At 33.6% G+C, this 24621-nt stretch overlaps 1 protein-coding gene across 2 annotated transcripts in view; it reads right to left on the reverse strand.

Annotated features, from left to right (window-relative positions):
* The window catches only part of NFAT5 (nuclear factor of activated T cells 5), a 129567-nt gene that overhangs the window by 9520 nt on the left and 95426 nt on the right, over nucleotides 1-24621 (reverse strand). For both annotated transcript variants that reach the window (XM_051974706.1, XM_051974707.1), the window contains exons 7-11: nucleotides 16648-16782; nucleotides 16470-16522; nucleotides 9292-9424; nucleotides 3249-3326; nucleotides 233-381 (exon numbers count right to left, since the gene is read on the reverse strand). In XM_051974706.1, the coding sequence (XP_051830666.1) occupies nucleotides 233-381; nucleotides 3249-3326; nucleotides 9292-9424; nucleotides 16470-16522; nucleotides 16648-16782 (548 nt within the window). The remainder of the gene's footprint in view (nucleotides 1-232; nucleotides 382-3248; nucleotides 3327-9291; nucleotides 9425-16469; nucleotides 16523-16647; nucleotides 16783-24621) is intronic.

The raw sequence follows: 24621 nt of genomic DNA on the forward strand, positions 1-24621 counted from the left end.
GTTCATGGGAAAAAGAAGATTCCTTTTACAGGCAACAGCAAAGAATTGCTCAACAAAGAAGGAATATCTATGTTTTTGAGGTCAGTAAAAGGAAAGGCAAAGTTAAACTCACAAAGGAAACAAATAATATGAAAATGGAGGAAGTAAGAAAAATGTCATAGAAAATCATTCTGCGCATAGAGGATGTTTTAGATTCAGGTCAAGGGTTGCAACTCACATCAACATAACTCACCTTAAAGACAGGAGAAGATCTTTTTTCTGCTGTTACTTCCATTGGAGTAACATCTTCATTCTTAATCATACTGCTTGACATGAGTGGAGTGATCAAGGCACTAGGAAGAATATTTACCTTATCTAGGTTACAACTAGTAGCTTTCATTACTGCAAACAAACAAAAAGAAACGTGAAATTTAAAATTCTAATATATGCTGGATTTAAGTGACAGTTTAAAGAACTATTTTTCTCATGGAACTATAATGGTAGAAAAATAAGTATACTCTATGTGATGAAATAGCTCACAAAAATGTAATACTTTTCTCTCCCTCCCTCTCTTTCTTTTTATTCTTTCCTTTTCCTTTCTTTCTTTCTACAGGGGCAATATAATTTAGTAGAGAAAGGACTAGCCTCAAAGCCAAGAAGCCCTGAGTTTATGTCTCAACTCAATACATAGTGGCTGTGTGACCCTAAGAAAGTCTTAACCTCTCAGTTCTCAAGGCAACCTTTAAAGACTAAGTTTCAGAAAAGATGCTAATGCATGTCAGCATCTTTTCTGAAACTTAGTCTTTAAAGGTTGCCTTAAGAACTCCCAGATTAGGAAGCGCCTCATACCCTTAAAATCACAGATCCAATTTTTATAATTCACATGGGTTTCATGGTTCTCAGGACCATCTTGAGAATATAATTTGAGGGTTTAATAGCCAATTTGGAAGCAAGTTCTGAGCCTAATTTCCTTTATTATTGAGTGTAGTCTGAAAGAAAAGAATAATTTTATAGACAGTGCAATCCTCACTCCTTAGGAATTTATTGAACTTAAACCACCTTACTAGAGGTCCTTGGAAGCCCTTGATTAAACCACCACCTACACACCTATGAGCATCTGCTCCTTCTCAAACGGGTCTGTGATGTCAGTGAAAGGGACTTTGCCTTGAATGGGAATAACTGTCTCCACACCTGCTCATCCTACTGGATCTCAGCTCTCCTCAATTTAACCCTGGGTTCCACTCAACATGCCAGACACCTCTTCACTGTTTAATATGGAGAAGACTCAGGTTTAACATTCAAGGCTCTCCTTCATCACTGACTCATCATCCTGTCCTAAATTTTTTGGTCAACCTTGTTACTCACATGTTGCAGCCTCTCTCTCCACTGACTTCAGTGTGATATTGGAGACTGTTGTGTGTCATATAATACTGATATGCCATTGTTATGAAAGCCTTTATTTCTGGGAGAACCTTGGGGGAAATTAATGGTGCTTTGTGATTTTTGATAGCAATCCAGCACTCTCCTTTTTGCTTAATTTTTTGCCCTGCTCGTCTATTTGTACTGTTTACTTCAGATATACCTGAAGGTGGAATGGCTTTGTGCTCATTCTTTCAACTATATGTCATGCCTCAGGCAATAAAAATTCTTCATCCATGAAGTTGGTTGGTGGATGGTTAGGTAGATGGTAATAAATCTCTCCCAAGAGGTTCTACAACGTTCTGGGGCTTGAACTAACTAGCATAATGTTGATATAAAAAGGAACAACTGGAACTACTCACAAGGAATTTCTTTTCAACTTGGAACTTCTGTATTAGATAAACACCGTCTATTTTATACTTTGCCTAATGTTTATAATTAGTGGTTCACTGAATAAAACCTTTTCTGTTCTATCTTTCACAGAAATTTGAACAGTGTTGATATAACAATGGGAGATGTCTTATTAGAAAAGAGCTTTTAAGGTAATGGTTTTTCCTACTGAATCAAATGCTTTTTAAGAACAGTAAGTACAAAGGGATATTGCATTCCTGTCTCTATATACTTATTACAGAATGGTGCTCTTAACCATATTTATTCTTTTTAGTGAATTTCCACTTCCTCTATTAGCACATTCAAGACTGTGATGTGAGAGGCCAAGTGTGATAGCTTTAATGTCCTTGATGGTAAAAAGTTTATTATAAAAATCACTGCAGATCTTTTCTATTTTTATTCGTTTTTGCTGTCCTTAAATACTCTTAGGTAAACTTTGCTTGACTGGACCTCTTGTCAATCTTTCAATAAATTAGTTTTATTGTCCCCTATTTCTTTCTGATCGATGAGGCAAGATAGGTCATTATCATCTATTAATATGAATCTCAAGATTTTTAGAATTATAAGTAATATGAAGTCAATGTTCCACTGAACCATATGAAGTGTCACAACCTAAGTTTTGTTTTTGTTTCTAACTCCAAAAATATTGGTTTTTTATCCAAAAATATTATAATAAAATTTATACAGTGTTTTGAGAGTGAGAGAATATTTGAATTATAAGAGGAATAATCTGATTTCTAGCAGAAACGTCTTATATAATGAAAGTTCCTTGGGAGTCTTAATATTTCTGTCTGGATCCCTAGTGTTAAGCTACAAGCTTTGCATATGCTTATTTATTAAAGACAAAAGCACTTAACAAATACTATTCCATTCATTCATTTATCCAAAAATAGAATAGGTATAGGAAGAAGTAATATGATTATCAATTTGCCAGTGTCAAGCATACTCTATGTAGTCAATAAATACTTAATGAATTGAAAATGTTAAGAGTCTCACAGACTAAAAATTTTTATTAAATTGGTTAACAAAATGCCCTGTGTTTTCTCAACCTTTTAGCTTAAAATTAATTGATGATTTATTTCAACATAATATGTTTTATCAGTAGCATGGGATGAAAGAAACAGGAAACTATGCAGGGGTAAAAGACAACACAACATCTAACCTCTAAAATGATCCCTCGATAGAAGAAATATCATTATTTGATCAATCTTATAGTAATGGAATAGGGATAACATTTAACTATATTTTTATTTTTTAATTTTTTAAAAGCAGATTTGACAAAGAAAACCTGAGACCCTTCTATTTTCAAAGATAAACATATCTGAGTAAAAAAGGAAGGAAAATAATCATACTGAAAAATTAAGTCTTTACATATGAACAAATTAAAGAAAAAAATAATGTGTACTATAGGAAAATAAAGGTTTGTCTATTAAATATTTTTATAAGGATTAATCTAGTACCTTTTATAGCCTCTTCAAAAGAACAAGGTCTTGCTGGGCTGGACATTTCCTTCTTCACATTTACATTCAGAGCATTAGCTGTTGATTAAAAGAAATAATGGTATTTACTATAAATTATCCAAATGAACAAGTAGGTTTTGCTTCAAACTTCTTTAATAACAGACTATTTACCTATATCACTCAATTTCGTGTTCAGTATTGAACTGAAATTTTAAATATGCATTTTACCAAAATGCTATCTTTTATATATTAACCTGTTTCTACACATGCAAGGGAAAGAAATGTTAACACTGGTCAAACATTTCTGAAAGTCAGGGGCAATCAAATGTGATTCAATACATCCTTATCTAACAGGTTTGCTATTAATCAATCATTAATATTTATTGAGTACTTACTATATACTAGACACTGTGCTATGTGCTGAGGATGTAGAAGGAACCAAAAAACAGTCCTCACTCTCAAGGAATATATAATTTGATAGAGGAGACAATATGCAAACATATATGCACAGGATCTAGAGGAAGTAATTAAAAGAGGGGGGGCACTAGAATTAAGAGGGATTGAGGAAAGTTCCATGTAAAACATGGGGTTTTACTTAAGGTTTAACAGTAGGGAGGATAGAGGAGAAAAAGTATTCTAGGCATAGGGAACAGCCAGAGAATATGCCCAGAGCTGAGAGTATGACTGTCTTGTTCATGTAATAATCAGGAGACCAGGGTCACTGGTTCTCAGAATACATGTGAGGGAGTAAGATATAAGAAAACTTGAAAAGTCAGAGGGGGTTGTTATGAAGGGATTCGAATGTCAAAACAAAAAACTTTGTGTTTGATCCTGGGATTGACAAGGAGCCATGGAGTTTATTGAAAGAATGACATGCTCAAAACTTGTGCTTTAGGAAAATCACTTTAGTAGCCAAATGAAAGATTAACTGCAGTGAAGAAAGAGTTGAAGCAGGCAAACCCTCCAACAGGTTACTGCAATAGTCCAAATGGGAGATAATAAAAGCTTGCACTAGAGTAGGGGCAGTATCAGAGGGCATTTGGTGGCACAGTGGATAGAGTGCCAGGCTTGCAATCAGGAAGACTCATTTTCCTGAGTTCAAATCCAATCTCAGGCAGTAGTTGTGTGATCGTGGGGAAGTCACTTCACCCTGTTTGCCTCAGTTTGCTCATGTATAAAATGAGCTGGAGAAGGAAATGGCAAACTACTCTGGTATCTTTGCCAAGAAGACCCCAAGTAGGGTGAGAGAGTGTCAGACATGATGGAAAAACAACTGAACAACAAAAAGTGTCAGAGAAGAAAAGATAGTATATTCAAGAGATGCTACAAAGGTGAAATCAACAGGCTTTGGCTGCAGCTTAGATACTGTGAGGTGGGGAGAGAGAAATAGTAAGAGATAGTGAGGAATTCAGGATGACTCCTAGGTTTTAAACCTGAGGAGCAGGGAGGATGGTGTTGCTCTTTAAAAAGGGAGAGTAAGAAAGTTTAGGGGGAAAACTAATAAATGTACTAGCAAGATATAATTAATCTATAATTCAGCAGACTTCTAGAAATATTCAAATAGACAGTGGGTATGTAAGGCTGAATTTTAAAAATATATAATGTGCATTTGGAACTTTTAATTCAAATTTCACCAACTATAACATATTAAGCTATAGCAGACAGAAAGCTGGTCTCACAACCAGGAAATACTATCTCTGATTCCTAGCAACTTTGGAACTCTGGGCAACTCACTTCAATAAGTCAATCAAAAATTACTTATGACTTTCTACAATATCCTAAGTACTGTGCTAAATGTTGAAAATATAAATACAAAAGAGAACAATAATCCCTATTCAAAATGAGTTAGTATTATACTATCAGTTGCCCAGTGCTGTAGGCAGTTCCTAAGCTGACAAAATGCAGAGAAGGCAATGAGCTCCAATAGTAGAGTTTCCTTACTTGAGAGATGAAATCAAAGTTTCAGTCTATTTCCCTATCCTAATATATGTATTACTAACTTATCACTAAGTAATTATAAATTATCCTACACAACTAGAATCACCCTGTAAAACTTAAATAAAAAGAATCTACAAATAAAGATTCCATCTAAATAGATTCTAATCTATTTTACTGTGTTTCTATTCAAATACAATTTATATTTTCCATGAATCACTCCAGAACAGAGAATTTCAAATGATAGCTAGAGTTATCAGACATACATGCAGAAACATATAAATAAAACTGTACATATTTCTTGAGAGTTGTTATGTTGCACTATGAACAGATAAATGAATTATGGAGCATTTGATAAGAAATAAACCTACATACAATTCACAAACAGTTAACGGGTTCCATAAATGTTAACAGTTAAAATCAGTAAATAATTCTTTAAAATGTATTTTATTTCAACGTCTAAACCAAGTCAATTATCACAATGTGACAAGAATGAACAGAAAAATTATTTTAAGGCATTTATTATGTGCTAACTAGTAGAGTAAAAATAGAAAAATCAAGGTAACTTCAGCTTTCAAGCAGCTCATTCTAGGATTGAGGAAGATATAAGAGTTCATCTACACATCAGATGGAAAGGTTGAAAGAACTAAGGGCATAGTAGCAAATGAGGACAAGGCCGAGGAGACATGACTGTAAGAATGGCAATGTCATTAGTATTGTAAGGACATAATGGCCGAAAAGATAGTAATGCCTTGTGTCCTTCATCTCACTGGAAAGACTGCAACTGGTGACCCTCATGATATCCTCTTAGAATGAATAGTCATGTTCTTCTCCTTGCCTAAATACCCAATGAAATTTGGGTGTCTGCATAGTCTGAGTTAAAGGGTTAACCATTAGTTAGTTAGTATATGAGACCATCAGATATTTCTACTTGAAAACCCATGTCTTGTTTTCTAAAGAATTACTGAACACTTTTCCCCAAAGTACCTAGTCATCTGACTGCCACCGCTGCCCTGCCTTCCCCCTCTAGGATCCACATGCTCCATAGCTCCCCTGGATCTCTACATCCTTGACCTCTAAAATCCATGGATTTAGTCATTAGAGAAGTTAATCCAGGATCATCTTAGGACTCCCATCCTGGTGCTTCTTGATTAGTGACTAAATGTCAGCTGATCCACTGCGTCCAATAATGGACTTATCCCATCTATTTAATCTTTCAGGACATCTTGCTGTCTTCCTTTGATATCTATTATTCCCTAACACTCAGAATACTGGCTAGTACAGTATTAAATGTTTATTGGCATTTAATAAATGCTTTCTATTTATCACCCATAAGTTATTTTAGGAAAATACTTGAAAGGAAAACATGACAATGGTTTTTTTCTAAAACTGCAAAAGCTATTTTTATTTGGCATCTAATCAATGTGATATCTCTTAAAAGCCACTATACTTCTCTGCTTTTCCATTACATTGGCATTCAAGAGTCCTAATAACTGTGGCTTACTAGAGAACTCAAGTGTCTAAATCAAAGAATATTTAAATCATGTGTAGTAAACAGCATAGTGACTGTACAAACACATGTATATATCACACACAGATAACATGAATGATTACACACATACATATGCAGACGTGTATGTGTATATACATACATATACACAAACTGTTATTGAGAACAGCTTATTTTGATTAACTTGAATACCTCATTTCCTTATTGAAGCTTGAGAGCAGAACATGTACACTACTGAGTTATTACTAACAGCAAATTCTCACATCACATATTTAAATCACTGGCAAGAAAATGAATTAGACAAAGTAGTTCTAAGGTTTCTTTTACATACATATAATGCCATACATGCAGAAAGAATCTTTAGTTTGGAAAAAATATTTAAGGTAATCATTTTTCCTACAATGTTTATTTCACTCAGTCAATCAAATGACAAGTATGATACTTGGTATGTATTAGGCACTAGATACAAATAAAAAGCAAAAACAGCCCATGCCCCCAGGGAGCTTACATTCTAAGGGGAAAGACAACATGAACAGAAATAGCTATATATCACATATATGTAGAATATTCAAGTAAACCTTAAAAGGGAAGACAACTTTAAAGGAAGCTGACGAAGAAGATGGTGTTTGAGTTGAGTGTTGAAGGAAGCTAGAGATTACAAAAGGCAGAGGTGAAGAGAGGACCTGCATTTTCATGAGAGATGGCAACCACAAATGGCACCCAAATGAGAACTAGAGCACCAGGTGAAAAATAAATAAATAGAAGCAGCAAGCAGGCCGTTATGGGTAGGATTGTAGGGAGGAATGATGCAGAGAAAGACTGGAAAGAAGAGAAAGAGTCAAGATGTGAGAAGTTTTAAATGCTAGAGGTGGTCTTTATATTTAATCCTGGATGTAACAGTAAGTCACTGGGTTGAATTAACAGACAAAATTAGACCTGAGCTTTAGTAGTTTGGGGAGGATGGATTGAAAAAGAGAGGCACTTATTCCTAGTAGCATTCAGAGATTACTACAATAACCCAGGGAGAACAAGGACCAAGGGGTGGAAATTTCAGAAACAGAATTACTATAAGAAAAAAATGAGCAATTATAACTACCCCAAAGGAAATGGACTGCTTTGCTGTCCTGAGGAAGTTTTTAAGCAGAAGCCAAATGACAGAAGGGAATCTTGTCTCAGTACAGGATATATTATTTAGAATTCTATTATTCTTTTTCAAAGTGTAGATCACAAACATATAGGGAAGCCTAGTCTTATCTCCTCAAAGGTGGGTATAGCACCAGATACTTTTATACAACAGTACCAGGATCTTGAATTCTTGGACAGTTGTGTTTAAAGGCATTCTGGCTAGGAAAGGATTATTGATTCTCTTCAGTAACATTTGTGGTGAAAGAATAAATGGACTGCCTAGCAACTGAGGGAACTAAGAAAGGCTCCCAATAAACTGTTACCAGCATTGAGTTTGCTTACTTAAATAAAGCAGTAAATTTCAGTTCCTATACACTATGATTCCTACTAGAAGACAGTGTATTCCATTCAGGTAATCATACAGATACAGTAGTATGGGCCCTATGAGTCAGACCTACATTAAAAGTATATTATTATATACTGGTCTAGCTTCTTTAAGAAAAAAATATAATTAGGATGTTCATTTTCTTTATTTCACTGTAGGACTAGGCATATCATCATATAATTGTTTGAAACCATGTCTAAAATATTTGCCCTTCTGCAATTTGGTGCCACAAGCCAAGCAGAAATTAAGAGTTGAGATTTGACTATGGTACAAGACAAAAATGACTAAGCAAATATATTTCCGTATTTTCTCTTTTTTCTCTTAAGATGTAAATAGACACCCAAGGAACAGTGAAAGATACTTGCACCTTATGGGAATTACACCTTGTCTTTATTTGCATTTCTATTCTAGATGAGACACTGATAAGATAGCATTTATTAAAGACTATTCATTTGGACAATCACCTCTTAAAATAGAGTATCTAAAATAGAGCCCCAAATATCAAAAAAAACTTTCTGGGTCTGGCTATATCCCAATTGCAATGATCTTTATTCAGGGTTGAGAAGGGTGAGCTTCATGTAACTCTGAAGGCTAAAGGGTCTCAGCTTTTCATACTGGTGTCCTGACAATTTGATTCACTAAGAGTTTTATATATAAACTAGGAAGACTTTTATTTAGTCATTTTCAGTTGTGTCCAACTCTTCTTGATCTCATTGGGGGTTTTCTTGGCAAAGATAGAGTTGTTAGCCATTTCCTTTTCCAGCTCATTTGATAGGTGAGACAAACAGATTAAGTGATTTGTCCAGGATCACGCAACTACTAAGTATCTGAGGCCAGACCTGTTTTGAAGTCAAGTCTTCCTGACTCCAGGGCCAATGCTCTGCCACCTCGCTGCACAAAACTAGAAAGATAGCTTATATCAAATGTACTGAACAATTAAAAACTGGCAAACATAAAGTTACAATAATTTTTACAATAATGATAAATAATTTAATTCCCCCCACTATTTAAGTTATAACTCTCTCAACACTCTCCAAGAATTAGAAATTAATCCTTCATTTCAATCCTGACTTCATTCTAGGACTTACCTGTATCTGGAGTGTAGGTAAATGGCTGAACATCATGGGATCTTCCAGCATTGGTCACTACATATATTCCCACAGACACAGGCAAGGTTATATATTGGTCATGATATGGGGGCACCTTCACAATAAGATGATTCTGGTTGGACAAAGGTAAAGGGGAAAATGAGAAAATCAGAGGGCTAAAATGGTAATACTAAAATTTTATAGACTTATTTTTCTATGAGCTATAAATGAAAAAAGAATTCATTAAGACACATATTCTATTAGTCAAATTAATGCTAGAACTAGATAAAATTGCTAGGCATAATATAAGTCTTTTACCCTGTAGTTTGTCTGGCACTGAGATCTTAGGGTCCATTGGAATGAAAAACTTTATTCACAGAAAGTCAAAGTTCCCAGGCTTTCAGAAAAGACAGATGTCATTCATTCGTGTAGAAACTTAACTTTTTCAGGCATTCTCTGTACACAGATCTTATTGACAATATGCAAAGGAAAAGAGCTTAGGGTTTTCATAGGGACATGTTAACAGTATGTTCTATTATTTTTCTCAACAGAAAATGAAGACTAAGATCTTACATTTTTCTTATATTAAAAGAGAAGGATAACTTGTTAGTACTAGAAACATGTCAATTTCCCAGCAAGTTGTCTTTTCCTTTCAAATTCTTCCTTCTTCTAAGTTCTCTCATTCCCATTCTCCCTGCTCCTTGGGGAAAAAAAAGTAAAAAACCATGTTCTGGAAATTAAGAAACCTGGGCTCTAGACTCTTATTCTGTCACTCAGTCAAATCACTCTACCTCTGTAAGCCCCCCCCCCCCTTCTACAAAAGGAAAGGAATACTAGGTGGTTTCTAAGCTCTCGATTAAAAATTCTAAAACTTTTAAAATTATATTTGGAGGGGAAAAAGCACCCTCAAGACAAAACAACAAATACAGTCCAGATTAAGTTGGTAAATTACTATAATCTCTGCAATCTTCCATGTAAATAATCCTCTTCAGTTCAAATCTGTTCTACAGTTTTGGGTTGTTTTTTTTTAAAGCCATTTTAATGCTATTTAAAAGTACTATTTTTTCAAAGAAGCCTTAACAAAAGAAAAGAAGTCTAGTCCAACACCACTTTACTACTACACTAAGAGTTCTAATCACTCTGGTAACAGCGAATATGAAATGAATTCTCTTTTCCCAAAGGCTCAAGTAATGGCAAAGAAAAATTAGGAGGCAAATGCTATACTTTTGTAAAAAATGCCAAGGTAGTTGAATGTAGAAGGAGTCAAAGGACCTTTTGTTGCTTAACTGGGTTGGAGTTATTTGGTGCATTCTACTAATAAAGTCAGTATCAGAGATTTTATCCTTATGCAAACCCCTGAGCTCTTTGTGCTCTATGTTTCTATCTTAGGTCAAGATTGCCATCACAAATATTCAGTCTTTGGGCCATGTGAGAATATAAATTAATTAGGACAAATCAATCAATGACTGCTGGAAAATAATCCAATGCACATATTCTATTGATAATACCTCAGTACATATACATGTAATACAGCAGATTCATTTATTACTTCTTTTAAAAATAGATTCATGACTACAGTGGTAGAGAAAGCTCCCCTGGTGAGTAAACAACTATCAATACAGCTCTGTATCTGCTCTGTATCTGCTCTGTACCTGAGGATGTATCTGAGTTGCTTGGAGACACAGAGAAGTTAAGGAAATTGCCCCAAGTCATACAGCTACTATGTTACAGAAGGGCCCAAACTTACATGGTTTTGATCCAGAGGATAGCTCTCTATTCACTGCATCACTTTTCAGATTTCATTTATAGTTTGATCAATTCATCAGTTATTATATAGGAAGGACTGGCACCTACAAGTCATAAAAACTGTTTCCTCTAGCTATCAGCCTAATGAAGTAATAACAGTGTAATGCCAACAAAGTTAACATCATTAAAAAGAACTATCAGAAAAAAAAAAAAAAGAACTATCAGATACAAATGGAAAACATCAAAGGCCCATACTTGTTATGGTTACAATGGAATACATTGATTACATGGTCCCATGGCATTGATTCAGTTTCTCAGATATACACATGTTTTAAGTCTTGTCTTTTTTGAATTCTATAACTTCATTAAAAAATAGCACCTGTGTCATTGATAAATCCTACCTTCAATCAAAATGACAGATAATTTCTAAAAGTACTTTTGCAGTTTTAAGAATAATAGGCAAACTCTAGAGCAGAGTTCTTATGCCAAGGTTAAGTCTGTAAACACATATTTTTATAGATAACTGCATTTCAACATAACCATTTTCCTTTGTAATCCTCTGTATTTTATTTCATGCACTTAAAAACATTATTTTGAGAATGGGCTGATAGGCTTTAGATTGCTAATGAGATCCATGGCATAAAAAAAAGCTTAAAACCTCTGCCCTAGAGTTTACATCCTTTTATTAAGTAAGTTTTTCTATATAGCAATTCCATTAACTTTATAAACTATATACTGAAACTTCAGTATCTGAAATAAATTATTTTCTAATAATGGTTTTTGTTAAAATTGTTTTTTAAAAGGTAGTTTTTTATATGCTCATTTTTAGAGTTTAATTGCAATCCTAGTATTTACTATCTTATCAACTTCCTTTTTTTTGTCAATCTGATACCTCATCAATCTTAAATTTGAAAAAAATCATAGTAAAGATAAAGTTTTCACAAGCACTCTTACTACTATGATTTTAAGTCAAAATTTTGAATACCTTTGGGCTAAGACCAAACAAACCAAAATACAAAAGGTAAAACATTTGATGGTTAAAACAAATGCTTTCTTAATTTTCCTTGAATTGGAAAAAAAAAACCAAAAACATGAATACTCTCATTTAAAGTGAATTTTAAATTTTAAAGGCTTTAAGGTTGAATTCCAACTTTTCTATGACAAATTGTTTTGGGAAAAAAATCATGTATTTCCCTTTCAGCATATAATCTTTTGTTACTATATATTATTATGAGCTATTTTTCACTACCTTTTGAGTTAATCTCATATTGCCACACTTTTTTCTACAATTGTGGAAATACAGACTTTCTCAAAGATATAAAATAAAACTAGTGTCAGAGCCAGAATTAAAATTTGTAGCCCTTGAACTCCCAGGCCTTTATTTAGAACAGTTATTCCCACCAAGTCTGTGAAGCTATCAACTCAATAGATCTTTCTCTTTTTATACTGAAAGGCTCCCTCCCCTCATTTCCCCAAAGTCAATATACCTCTGTATCTTTCACAGTATCTTGACTCCCAAAAGTCTTTTCTTCCTTTTACTTGCTCACAAGTAACTATAAATTTTTCATCAGGGTCACAGATTTTTATAAACACTAGGGAGAATACCCACAGGTCCAAAAAAACCACTCTATACTGTTTTGAGAAAATGCAAACCTGCCAAATTCCCTATTTTAATATTGTATTACTTTTTGTGTCATACATAACCTCATTCTCCCAGAAAGCACCTTCAAATCTGTTACCTGTTAAATTTTTCCAGTTAGCTAATCCTTCTCCAAAGTCACTACCCTATTCCAAGCCTTGCATCTCCTTCTAAGCCAAACTCTATTAATATAGTTAAACATATTTATTTCGATATGCAATTAAAAACATCAATACTTATGTAAATTTGTTAAAATGGGAATAGATATAATTAACATACTCCCATCACATACATGAATGTGTATTCATGTATAAGAGAATACACAAGAATAAAGGTTTTACTGTGATTTATACTAGAGAAACTAATTGTCAAATGGTCAAAAATAGTTTTCCCTCCCATTATTTTATGATAATCTAAATAACAATACATCATATAAATATAAGTAATTATTATTCAATTATATTTTAATATTTAAAATGATTTAGGATGTTAGGGGTGATTTTTTTAAAAACTATAAGTATTTATTCTAGTTGTTAGTAGTAACAAGATTATCTTTCAAAGAGCCTTTTTAAGTTTCAGTGATGAGAAAACTCAAAATATCTGGCCAAATAAGAGATAAATTAGTCAAATAAAATTACAACAACAAAGATTTAGCTAAACTTGCAGAAAAAGAGATAATTTGATATATAGAAAAGTTCCACAGAGGCTTGAGTATAAACTTCAAGTTTATACTTTGCCTTCAAAGCAGAAATTTTTTACTCAGATTTCCTTATTCAGCTACTTATAGAATAATTGGGGTGGGAGGGTTGATTTGTTTCATACATTAAACTATTTAACAAAACTTATTTACACTGATTTTAGGGGCTATTGTTCCCACAGGTTTTGAGGATGACTTAATAGTTAACTATATTTGTAGAACACTTTCAGACATTCTACAATTTTTATAAGTTAATTGTTGAATATGCACTTTCTCTTCTCATATTATCCACATACACCCAGGGTTTCTTTTCCCTCAAAATATTTCCTGAATACTCTTTTCCAAATTTCCAACTACAGCTTCTTTCACATATGAAAAGGCTTTGCATTACACCCAACTCTGATTTCATCTTGTAACAGTTCCACAAAAAACTCCTCTAAAAAAAATCCAGATACAAACTCTAAGATAAAAATCTCAAAATTAACAGTAGAAGGACAGGATCAAATGGAAGATCACATTATGATTTAGTTTATTTACATACTTGCTTGCCAAAACCCCAGGACCTCTGGACATAGCCACCAAATAAGGATATAATTCCTTTCCATTCCACCACATGTCTGTCTTATTTTTATGATTATTCTTCTTTAATCTATAGTGGCTGGCATAACTATCCTGAAAAAATAGTGTTTTAAGAAATTAAACTACCCCAGATTTCAAAGTTTGTTTTTTAAAAAGACATTTATTGTTTAAGACGCGTTAAAGGGTTTGGGTGACTATGATACAATTTGTTTTGGTTCTAGTTTCTGTATACTGCTAACAGGATCACAGGATAATGAAGAATATTAAATCACTCTAATCCAAGAATAATTTGTTAGGTGACTAATATGTGTATGGTATTTTGTTAAGTGCTAGAGATATAGCCCTTAAAGAGAAAGGCAAATAAAAAATATACTCCCTACCCTTAAGAAGTTCACATTTTACTTGGATGAAGAGGGAGTGAAAATATAACATGTAAACAATAAATAATATAAACATATAATACAATAATAAATTATACATATACATATATATGTATATATGAATGTATGTAGAATAATCTGAGGAGGAAAGAAATAACACTAACAATTATGGGGATCGAGAAAAGCTTCACTTAGTAGAAGGTGCACAAACTCAGCTTGGAAGAAAGCTAGAGATCTTAAGTGTTAGTAAGAAGAGAGTATATTTTAGGTATGAGGAACAGCCTGTACTGGTATAACATGGCCTGCTACATTTGGGGGAAAGCAAATTAGTCAACGTCGGTGAAAGATATGGTGTGTAAAAGAGAATAATGTGTAATAAGCTAGAAGGAGCTTTGGATGAAAAATTGAGAAATTTTAATTTTACCTGAGCAGCTAGATGGTACAGTGGAGAGAGTGATGAGCTGGATTCAGGAAGATTTGAATCAAATTTGAGTTCAGATACTTACTAGCTGTGTGATCCTGGGCAAGTCACTTAACCCTGCTTGCCTGTTTTCTCACCTGTAAAATGAGCTGGAGAAGAAAAATGGCAAAACCACTCTAGTATTTTTGCCAAGAAAACCCTAAATGAGATCATGAAGAATCAGACATGACTATAGTGACTGGAGACCAACAAAAAGTTTTATTCTAGAGGTGGTAAGATGCCACTGATGTCAGTCTTGTGTTTTAGGAAGCTTATTTAATTGGTTAGGAAGATCATTTTACTGCTTAGGATGTTGTAAATGAGAAATTTTATTTCAGATGAAAAAATCCTTCAGAAAACAAATAAGTTCATGCTACTGTCTTTCTCCTGGATGAGGAAATCCAAGTTACAGATAATGCCAAACTGTATTTTTTAAAAGACCCCAAGGAGAATTAAAGCTAGAATGTCCAAAGGCTATCAAACAACCCAAATGTGAGTTAAATCAATTAATAAGTTATGTTAGTTGCTTGTGTGATGTGCCTAATGATATGTTGGATACCCTGAAAAATGGAGAAGTGTCATGAAACATGGTCCATAAAGTCATACTCTACATGGGAAGACAAAATACACAATTTCCAAAAAATTATGTGTTAAACAGGATGGCATTAAATAAAGTGCAGTAAGAGCTGTTGTTGTTGGTTGTTGTATGTCAGGAAAATGCATATGAACTATTGAATTCTTTTGCCTCTCCTATTTCTCGCAATAACTAAAGAGTAGCATGGGGGCAAAGTAGCATGTCTTTTGGAAGACACCATAGAAATGCACTGTTCTTACAGATTATCTTTAATTTCATGTCATATAAAGAATTGGGTGGTTGCTTGTGTATGTATGTGTATGTGTGTGTGTGTGAGAGAGAGAGATGCCTTTCCTCAAGCTTCAGATCCCTTCCTTATTTTGTTTTGCTTGCTATCACTTCTAGAATCACTTCCTTTCTAACTCGCCATCCTAAAGTCCATTATAACTCTGAGCCTGTACTACTGCTTCTACTCATTTAGATGGGTAGTTTTCTTCTCCATGACTGTACTAGCTCATGATCTGCAGTTCTACATTGGCTTCTCCCAAACTCGGAATTAAAATTAACCCTTTTCTATTAGGTCTTACTCCTTGTATGGTTCTTCATTAGTTCTAATCTTTGTATATTCTAGCTAAGGCATAATTTGTTAGAAAGGTCCCCATAAGACAACTTTGTTAAAAAAAAAAACTGCAAACTGTTTTTGCATATGTAAATGTAATATTTTTTTCATGTTAACTAGATTTCTTTCAACTTCCCAAAAACAAAAATTAATGGTAAAGATTTTGTTGATTCTTGAACTAACAATAATCAGTATGCTTTGAATAAAGCAACTTATACCCAGGAAAAGAGAATTAAGAAAAATATTTTAGAGTTCAGAAGAGAATATTATCCTTTGGTATTAATTACAGCACACATAGAATAAGATAATTTTTAAACTATGTGCAAAAGAAAAGCTGGAGAAAGAAACAAATACATGTAGCAGAGAAAGATATCTTATAATCTAGAGGAAACCAGATCAGAAATAAAACTTTTTCCTTGGATGAACAAACAAAATAGCCCATGATTAGTTACACATAAATATTAAAATAGCTTAAGAGAAATACCTGATGAAATAATTCCATGTCTATTTCAGCTTCTGACTTCCAAGAGTTTTCATCTGATTGAATAAAAATGAAAATGTGTCAAAATATTAAATATTATGTCATTCTCTAGAAGTTAAATAACAAAAATCTCAGTAAACATTCCTTCCTGCATGTTCAGGTTAATATGGTTTCTACTTACCAGAAACATTCTCTTGGAAGATAACTTTAGTTCCCTTCAGAAAATTTTTGCCAATAAGAAAGACTTCTTCCTCTCCTTTTACTGAGCAACTATGAAGGCTTTTCTTTAAGATCTCTGGTACTCCTGCTGGCTGAGCTATAAAAAAAACAAGTACTAAATATAAAAAAGCATTAATATTTCCTATCCTAAAACATCATATCTAGCATAACTGACTCTATTACTCAGTTTACAGATTTTTTTTTGTCTTGTTTGTCTCTTTTTTCCTCCTATTTTGATATTATCATAGTTTGTACCCTCATCAACTCATGGAAAAGTCTGAGGAATAAGAGATAAGATTCAAAATCAGTCATTCAGATGCTCACTTTATTATGTGTAAGAAAAAGGTGCTAAGAGAGACAAAAGTGATACACTTCCTGCCTTCAAGACACTTAGCTTTTAGTGATTCATAGTTTATTAATGATTAGTTATAGGTATGTACAAAACATTCAAAGTAAGTACAAGGATGGTGTTTTGGGTTGGGGTTTTGGGGAGTTTTGTTTTTGTAGGGGTAGGAGAGAAACACTAGGAGTAGGAGTATGGGAAAAAATTTCAGGCAGGAGTGATAATTGGATTGAATGTTAAGAAAAACCAGGGATTTCAGAGCTAGAGGTAAGAAGGGAATATATTCCAAGCCAGGGTGACAGTCAGTGCAAAGATTTGGTGTTGGGAGACAGAATGCTACCTATAAGTAATAATAACACCAAAGAAGAATTAAAATATTATCCTAGAGACAAAAGGGAAACATTGGATTCATTAACAAAACAATAATCAGAAACAATCCTATTTCATTCTCACAATAACACTGTGAGGTAAGTGCTACCATCATCATTTTATAATAAGGAAACTGAACCTGGGATAAGTTAACCAACTTGGGACAACTAGGTGGTACAGTGGACAGAGTACTGAATCTGGAGTCAGGAAGAAGTGAGTTCAAAACAAGCCTCAGATAGGAAATGTGTGACCTGGCCAAGTGAACCTCTATATGTCTTATTTGCCACATCTGCAAAATGGGAAAAATATCCCAGAGTTGTTGCAAAGATCAAATGGTATATGGTAATTTACCAGTCTGCCATACAGCAGGTGTTATATAAATGTTAACTATTATAACTATGATTAAGTGACTCACTGAGGATCACATAATTAGTAAACATCTGAACAAGATTCAAATTCAAGTCTTCGGGACTAAAAGTCCACAACTCTAACCATATACTTAACTAGTGCTTTCCTTCAGTTTACTGAATAAGGGGGTGACAGTCGAATTGGTGTTTCATTAATATCAACTTAGGACAGGAGGAGAGAGAGAAGGGAAGTAGAGATATCAATGAGAAGACTACTACAGTAGCTCAGAGAAGAAGAAGTAAAGGCTTAAATTAGGCCAGTGGCTGTGAGAGTAAAGAGCTGACAGACTGGAGATGTTGTAAAACTAATGAAACTTGGCAATCAATTAAATAAATAAGGTGAAAGGGAAGAGTCAGCAATGACACCTAAGTTACAAAACTGGATTTCTTGGAAAGGTGAAAGAACTAAGGAAATTCAGATGAGTAGGTCAGTCAAGCAATAAGCATTTATTAAGCGCCTCCTCTAAGGCACTATGTTAACCTATGTGCTGAAGATAAAAAAAAATTTTTTTAAAGACAGTACCTATCCTCAAGGGGACTCATAATCTAATAAAGAATATACAGGGAAAATAGAAAATAATTAGCCAAGGGAAAACACTAGAATTAAGAAAGGTTTTCTGTAGAAGGTAAGGTTTTAACTGGGATCTGAAGGAAACCAGGAAAGTCAGAAGGCAGAGATGAGAAGGGAGAGAATTCCAGGAATGGAAGGAAGGAAAAGAGAGGAAGGGAGAAGGGAGGGAGAGAGAGAGAGAGAGACAGACAGACAGAGACAGAGAGACACTGTCTTGTTTGTCAAACAGCTATTCAAGAGGTCAGTGTCACTGGATGGTCGAGTACCATGGTGAGGTAAGTAAGTACCATGGAAAAGTAAGTGTGAAGGGCTCTCAATGCCAGGACAGAGCATTTTATATTTGAAGATCCTAGAGATGATAGGGATAGAAGAGGATTGACATGGTCAGATCTGGAATGCCTCTCCATCCTCAGCTCTGACTAGTGACTTTCCTGGCTTCATTTAAGTTCCACTAAAATCCTGTGTTTTATAGGAAGCCTTCCAATCTCTCTTAAATTCCAATGCCTTGCCTCTGATAATTCTTCCATATCTATCCTATATATATGCTACATAGCTTGCTTTGCATGTATTTATTTGTACATTATTTCTCCATAAGACTGTAAACTCCTTGAAGGAGAAGAAAGCCCTTGATCTCTACCCATTGCTTAGCACAGTGCCTGGCAGAAATGCTTATTGTCTGATTGAAAAGCACTAGAACTGATCATAGTGAGTCCTCCAGGAAAATTATCTTTGGTCCTGACCTGTGATTTTTTTGGTATTGAGAACTCCACATGAGATTCTCTCTGCAGATACTTATCAATAATACTGCTTAAAAACTTAAGAGAAGTCAAGAGAAGTGGGGCCTGAAAGTTGGAGGGAACCTCTGAAAGGTTAATCATCAGAGGCCTTGGAATCAAGATCTTCCTCACCAAGAGGCAAGCCTGGAATGCACAACAATACTTAGTTTCTCACCAAGAAGAGACAGAGAATAAAAAAAAAATGTTTGCTATTTTCAAGATTAAAGGTGATATCTACTAAGTGTTGAAAACAGAGACATTTAAGGATCTGTAGTTAATAAACTGGGTAATAATTTGTAGAGAACGTAATTATTTTACAAGTGAATACTTCTAAGCTTCTCATAAATGCTCAATAAGTTAAAAGGGCTTTTCTTACAATATTAATGTGTTTAGCAAACTTTTCTATTATGGAGAAAGGATAAATTAGTATAGCTTTCATCTAATGTCACATTCTCATTACATTTTTACTATATTTTTGTACAAAACAAATGACTTTCTATATTTTCTTGTTATTTATTGATGCATACTTAATTTTCCTCCACTTGTGTAATACTTTTTGGGTTATCCTGGATTCATCTATGATTATAAAATACAAGCTCTGGCAGATCTTGCCAGTCTGGGAAGGATTTTCCTACAGCCTCAGGAAAAGTCTCATCACCTCTTAGGTGATCACCAGATAGTGAATTTTTGGTTCATAGTAACTCAATACATTGTGTACTAATGAAGGATCATGCTCTACATTTGTGAAGAGAGTACTCACATTCATGAAAATGACTCATAATTCACTTAATTTTATCTTTGCTACAATTCATTTACTAACTGCACAATTCAACAGTTATTCTAACTAAATATTAAAGTTATAATTGAGACATTTTTCAATGATTTCTGTGTGCAAGCTATGCACAACTATATCTGTATGTAATGTATACACTGAAATTAATGTTAGACAAAATATTCCCAAAGACAGTGATGACTGGACCTCCACAAAAGTTCCAAGCTAACTTGACTAGGAGGTACTTTTGGAATTCCACACTTGTTTTGGAAAGGCATGTATGGTCAAGAAATAAAGGGCAAAAATTTTGAGAAGAAAAACAAAAGAAGAGGTGTAAACCTATATGAATAGGTTGGATTAACAATGAAGCAAATGAACTCTTCCCTTCCCCCACTTTCAAATATTATGTAAAATTCCACTTCATTAATGACACTAAAACTTCCCCCATTATCTTTTCTTTTCTATCTCATTATCTTTTCCTCTAACGCTCTGAAAATAAAAGGCTGCCAAATGAGGCTCTTTAGAGGGTGCTGTGTATGTCTTCATATTTACATTTACCATACACAAAGAACTAAATTGTGATTATTCAAAAATAATAAAACAACTTGTCAGCTAGAAAAAGGTCATTTCTACTTAAGTTTTAATGGTTATCCAAAAGGAGCAGTTTTGTACTGAACAGATTTAAGAGACAATATTATTTGCTTATTTATCAATGAAATGGATTTCAATTATAAACTGGTAGAGAGAGAAAAAATAATTATACTACTAAGAAAAGTAAAATAAAATATAAAAATACTATCACTTTGTTATGTAAACAACTTTCAAACATCTATTTTCTTTGGTTGATTCGAAATAGTATTCTAAGAAGTTAAAACTTTTCACTCCTTTCCAACAAAAAAATATTAAAAAGTTCTGGGTAATGAAAAATTAATTGTTGAACCTTTTTGCTTGAGGTACAAGTATATAAAATTGTACAAGCCAGAGAAATAAATACAAATCAGAAATTAAACACTTTTACTTGACTTACTAATTCATTACTTTCAATGTGATCATGTCAACAGTGTTACTAAAAACTATTCTATTAATAAATATGTGGCAGAAAAACTTTAGTGGAAAAATACTGATATATGTGTAACCAAACCTTTTCTAATTTGTCTTTGCTGAATGGGGCAAAATTCATCATGATTCTCTTAGGCTATGTTACATTTAATCCATCATAATATATTCTTTATGTATCAAAATTTAATGAAAGAGAACTGACGATTTCTGAGCTTTGTCTCCTTTTAACAAACATGAGAAGTTATGAAGGAATTTTTGGAGTAAAGTGTCAGATTATAATCAAGGAAAACCAGTATATCTCATTCTAGAAGAAAGTCACATTTCAGACATTTGTGACCAACAGTACAATAACAATAACAAAAAAGATATTAATAAGAACCAATGTCATCTAAGGAAAAAAGTTATGCATAGGAAGGGTAGTTATAAAAGGGGAAAGTCACATTTAATATTTTTGGATAAAATCTGTGATTCACTGGCCTAAAGAATTTTCTGGAAGAACACTCTATCCACCACTACAAAGCAGCACCTGTGCAGGAATATTACCATTTAAAGAGTTGCTCCGAGCATTGAGAAGTCAAGTAACTTGCTCAGAGTCACAGAGTATTGGGGACAATACTTGGGTCTTCCTGATGTCAAGCACTGGAGTCATAGGTAAATGGGGGCTGTTAACCTGTACATATGGATCCCCATCAGCTACATATTGACTCAAAACCATATAGTAACATTATCTACATTTCATTATGGTGTGGTTGTACATAATAAGCATTTGTTAAGCATGTATGCTTAACAAATTTCACAATTTACTAATATTATAAAATAAGCAAAAGTGATATAATACTCTGTGGAGAATTCCAAGCATGAGAAATATAAAGGAAAGACCCTTTCATTTCCCTTGAAGTGATCAATCACTTCCAACCCTGCTTATAAGATCAGAGAGGCTCTGAACCATCACCAAAGGGCAGGAATTTTTAAAACATAAGCAGTAACAAAAATACTGGCAATGTGCCTTTCCAATGGACAAATGGTTTTAAATGGAACATCAAATGCCTGCTTCCTCTCCTTCCCTTCTGCTTGCCCTCATTTCCTCTCTGCCTCCTCATCTTCTTAATTCCCTCCATCTCCCTGCCTATTTCTAATCCAAATCCTGCCTACTTCCTTCTCACTCTCATTGTCTTTAACACCCTTCTCAAAAATGCTACATTCATGTAAAATATTTGCCATAAAACATATATTAAGAGAAACATTTTTGATAATACAATATCACTGGTATAATGTTTCATTAAGTGCATCTACATCTAAAATATTTTTCTCTAAACTTAAATTCCTTGTAAAATTATACCTTTCTGATTTACTTTATGTTATCATATTCACTAAAAAAAACTGCATTATGACAATATAATAAATATATGTCCTTCTTCCTGTGAAATTAGAGAAGATAATATCCCTCTTAAAACTATTACTAGATATAATTTAGTTCTCAAAGGTCTCATTGGACCTTTTGGTGGACAAACTGAACTTAAAATGTTTCTCGAAACCTTTACAACTATAATTTGATGAAAAATAAACCAATTCTTTATAAACAGGTATAATACTGAGCTAATAAACATTGGAAGTATTCTCATTTACATTCAATCATTCAAAAGAAAAAAATCTCTAATTAAAGACATTAAAAAAAAGATTGACAATTCATAGCCTCTTATTTGCCAAGTGCTGTACTGAATGCTTTAGAAATATTATCTCATTTGACTGAACAATCCTAGAAGGTGGGTGCTAATGTTGTTCCCATTTCACAGTTAAGGAAACTGAGGCAAATAAAGTTTAAAATAACTTGCCCTGAATAGCAGAGCTAGTAAATATTTGAAGTTGCAAGCAGGTCTTTCTGACTCAGAAACATATTCTAGCCACTACTGCACCTCAACAGGCTCTTTGCAGGCAAAGGCTATTTTTGTCTTTCTTTGTATCTCTAGTGCTTAGTACTATGACTAGCACATATTAAATGCTTAATAAGTGCATCCTATCCATCTTTTTGCTATCTGCCCTGACACAGAGCCTTACCCCTCTGTCTCCAATATTGAGAATAGCAAATAAATGAATAGACCATTGAATCTGAAAAGAGCATGCCATTTAAGTGTCCTATGGCTCCATTTATCATTCCACTTACTTAACAGAACAAAACTATTATTAGAAGCTACTCCTTTTGGATGTGCTTTCATTCTCTATTAGAATATAAGCTCCTTGAAGACAGACACTATCTCATGTTTATGTTTCTATTCCCAGTACTTAGCTCAGTGTCTGACACACAGTAGATGCTAATGAATTCTTTTGTTTCTCCATTCATAATCTAAATTTAAAATAAGCACTAAAATATCAGTACCATTCTAAAATGCTCAGCAATCAGGTATTTTACTTTTATGGCCTTCATCTACTCTCCCTTATACAATTTCATACATGCAAAATCTTGCCTTTATATTCCATCCAAATCCAAGAGAAAACTTACTATTTTTACATTCTAGTTTGGATGAACAATAACTAATTCCCTAAATTGCTTATATATATATTAGTAGAATAGGCCAAAATAATTGAACACAGAAAGATACATGGAGCGGTGAAAAGGTAAAGAGCCTGAAGAGGATCAAGCAGTTGAAACACCTAGGGTTCGGCTGGTGGCTCTTTTACTTATTTTGTGATCTTGGACAAGACACAATCATATCTGGACTTTATTTTCTAAGGACATTTATAATTCTAGAATTCTGTAAAATTAAAACAAAATTCTTTTCACTCACAATAATAAAACAAAATGTTTGTCTAAATATTTACAAATTTCTAAGTAACATTTATTTTAAAATTTAATATCCACTTTTTTTCCCTAAAAAGATAAGGATCAATTTTTTAAATGAGATAATCAGAAAAAATCTATATCCCGCACTTGAATTTTGCAAATATAAAATGGAAAATTTACTGGGATTTTCTGAAATTTTCCTAAATTCATGAAGGCTCCAGTGATGTGCAAATTATTTAGTACAAGGAATTATTCTGATATGACTTCATTTTGTGACAGCAATGATAATGGTATTTCTAATAATGCTATGCTAACTCTGAATGTCTGACCTTGACCAGATGAAAACTGTTTAAGCTGGATGCCCCATTTTCAATAAGCTGTCCTGTCACATGAGGGCTGAATTTTGTGTCTTATACATACATATTGTTTTTATTTGTTGCGTTTTAATTCTGTGATTTGGAAGAATGGAAAACATTACTCTTTGGGAAAGAGCGAAAAATAACTTTTAATGAGCACACGTCAATGACAGATATTGCAGCAGCTGTTGGTTTGAGGAAATCAAATGGTTTAAGGATCACTACATGAAACAGGTTCACTTTCAAGGAAGTGCAAAAGATAATATGGTTAAAAAAGGAAAAATGAACTCCTCCAATTGACAAGCTATTGCTATGCAATTGTCTGATCAATTTTTAAAAAACAAACGGACCTTTTAGAGGAATTTGGAAGTCAGAGGGATTGTTACTGTCTCGTCTAAAGTGTGGTATAGGGTTTTTGAAGTGGGAAGAATAGTGAAAGGACAAGTAAGCATAGTTACTGCAATTTACAATGAAATGAGTCTAGAAAAAAATTTAGTTTTATAG

The sequence above is a fragment of the Antechinus flavipes genome, chromosome 2, assembly GCF_016432865.1.
Source record: "Antechinus flavipes isolate AdamAnt ecotype Samford, QLD, Australia chromosome 2, AdamAnt_v2, whole genome shotgun sequence".
Taxonomy (NCBI): domain Eukaryota; kingdom Metazoa; phylum Chordata; class Mammalia; order Dasyuromorphia; family Dasyuridae; genus Antechinus; species Antechinus flavipes.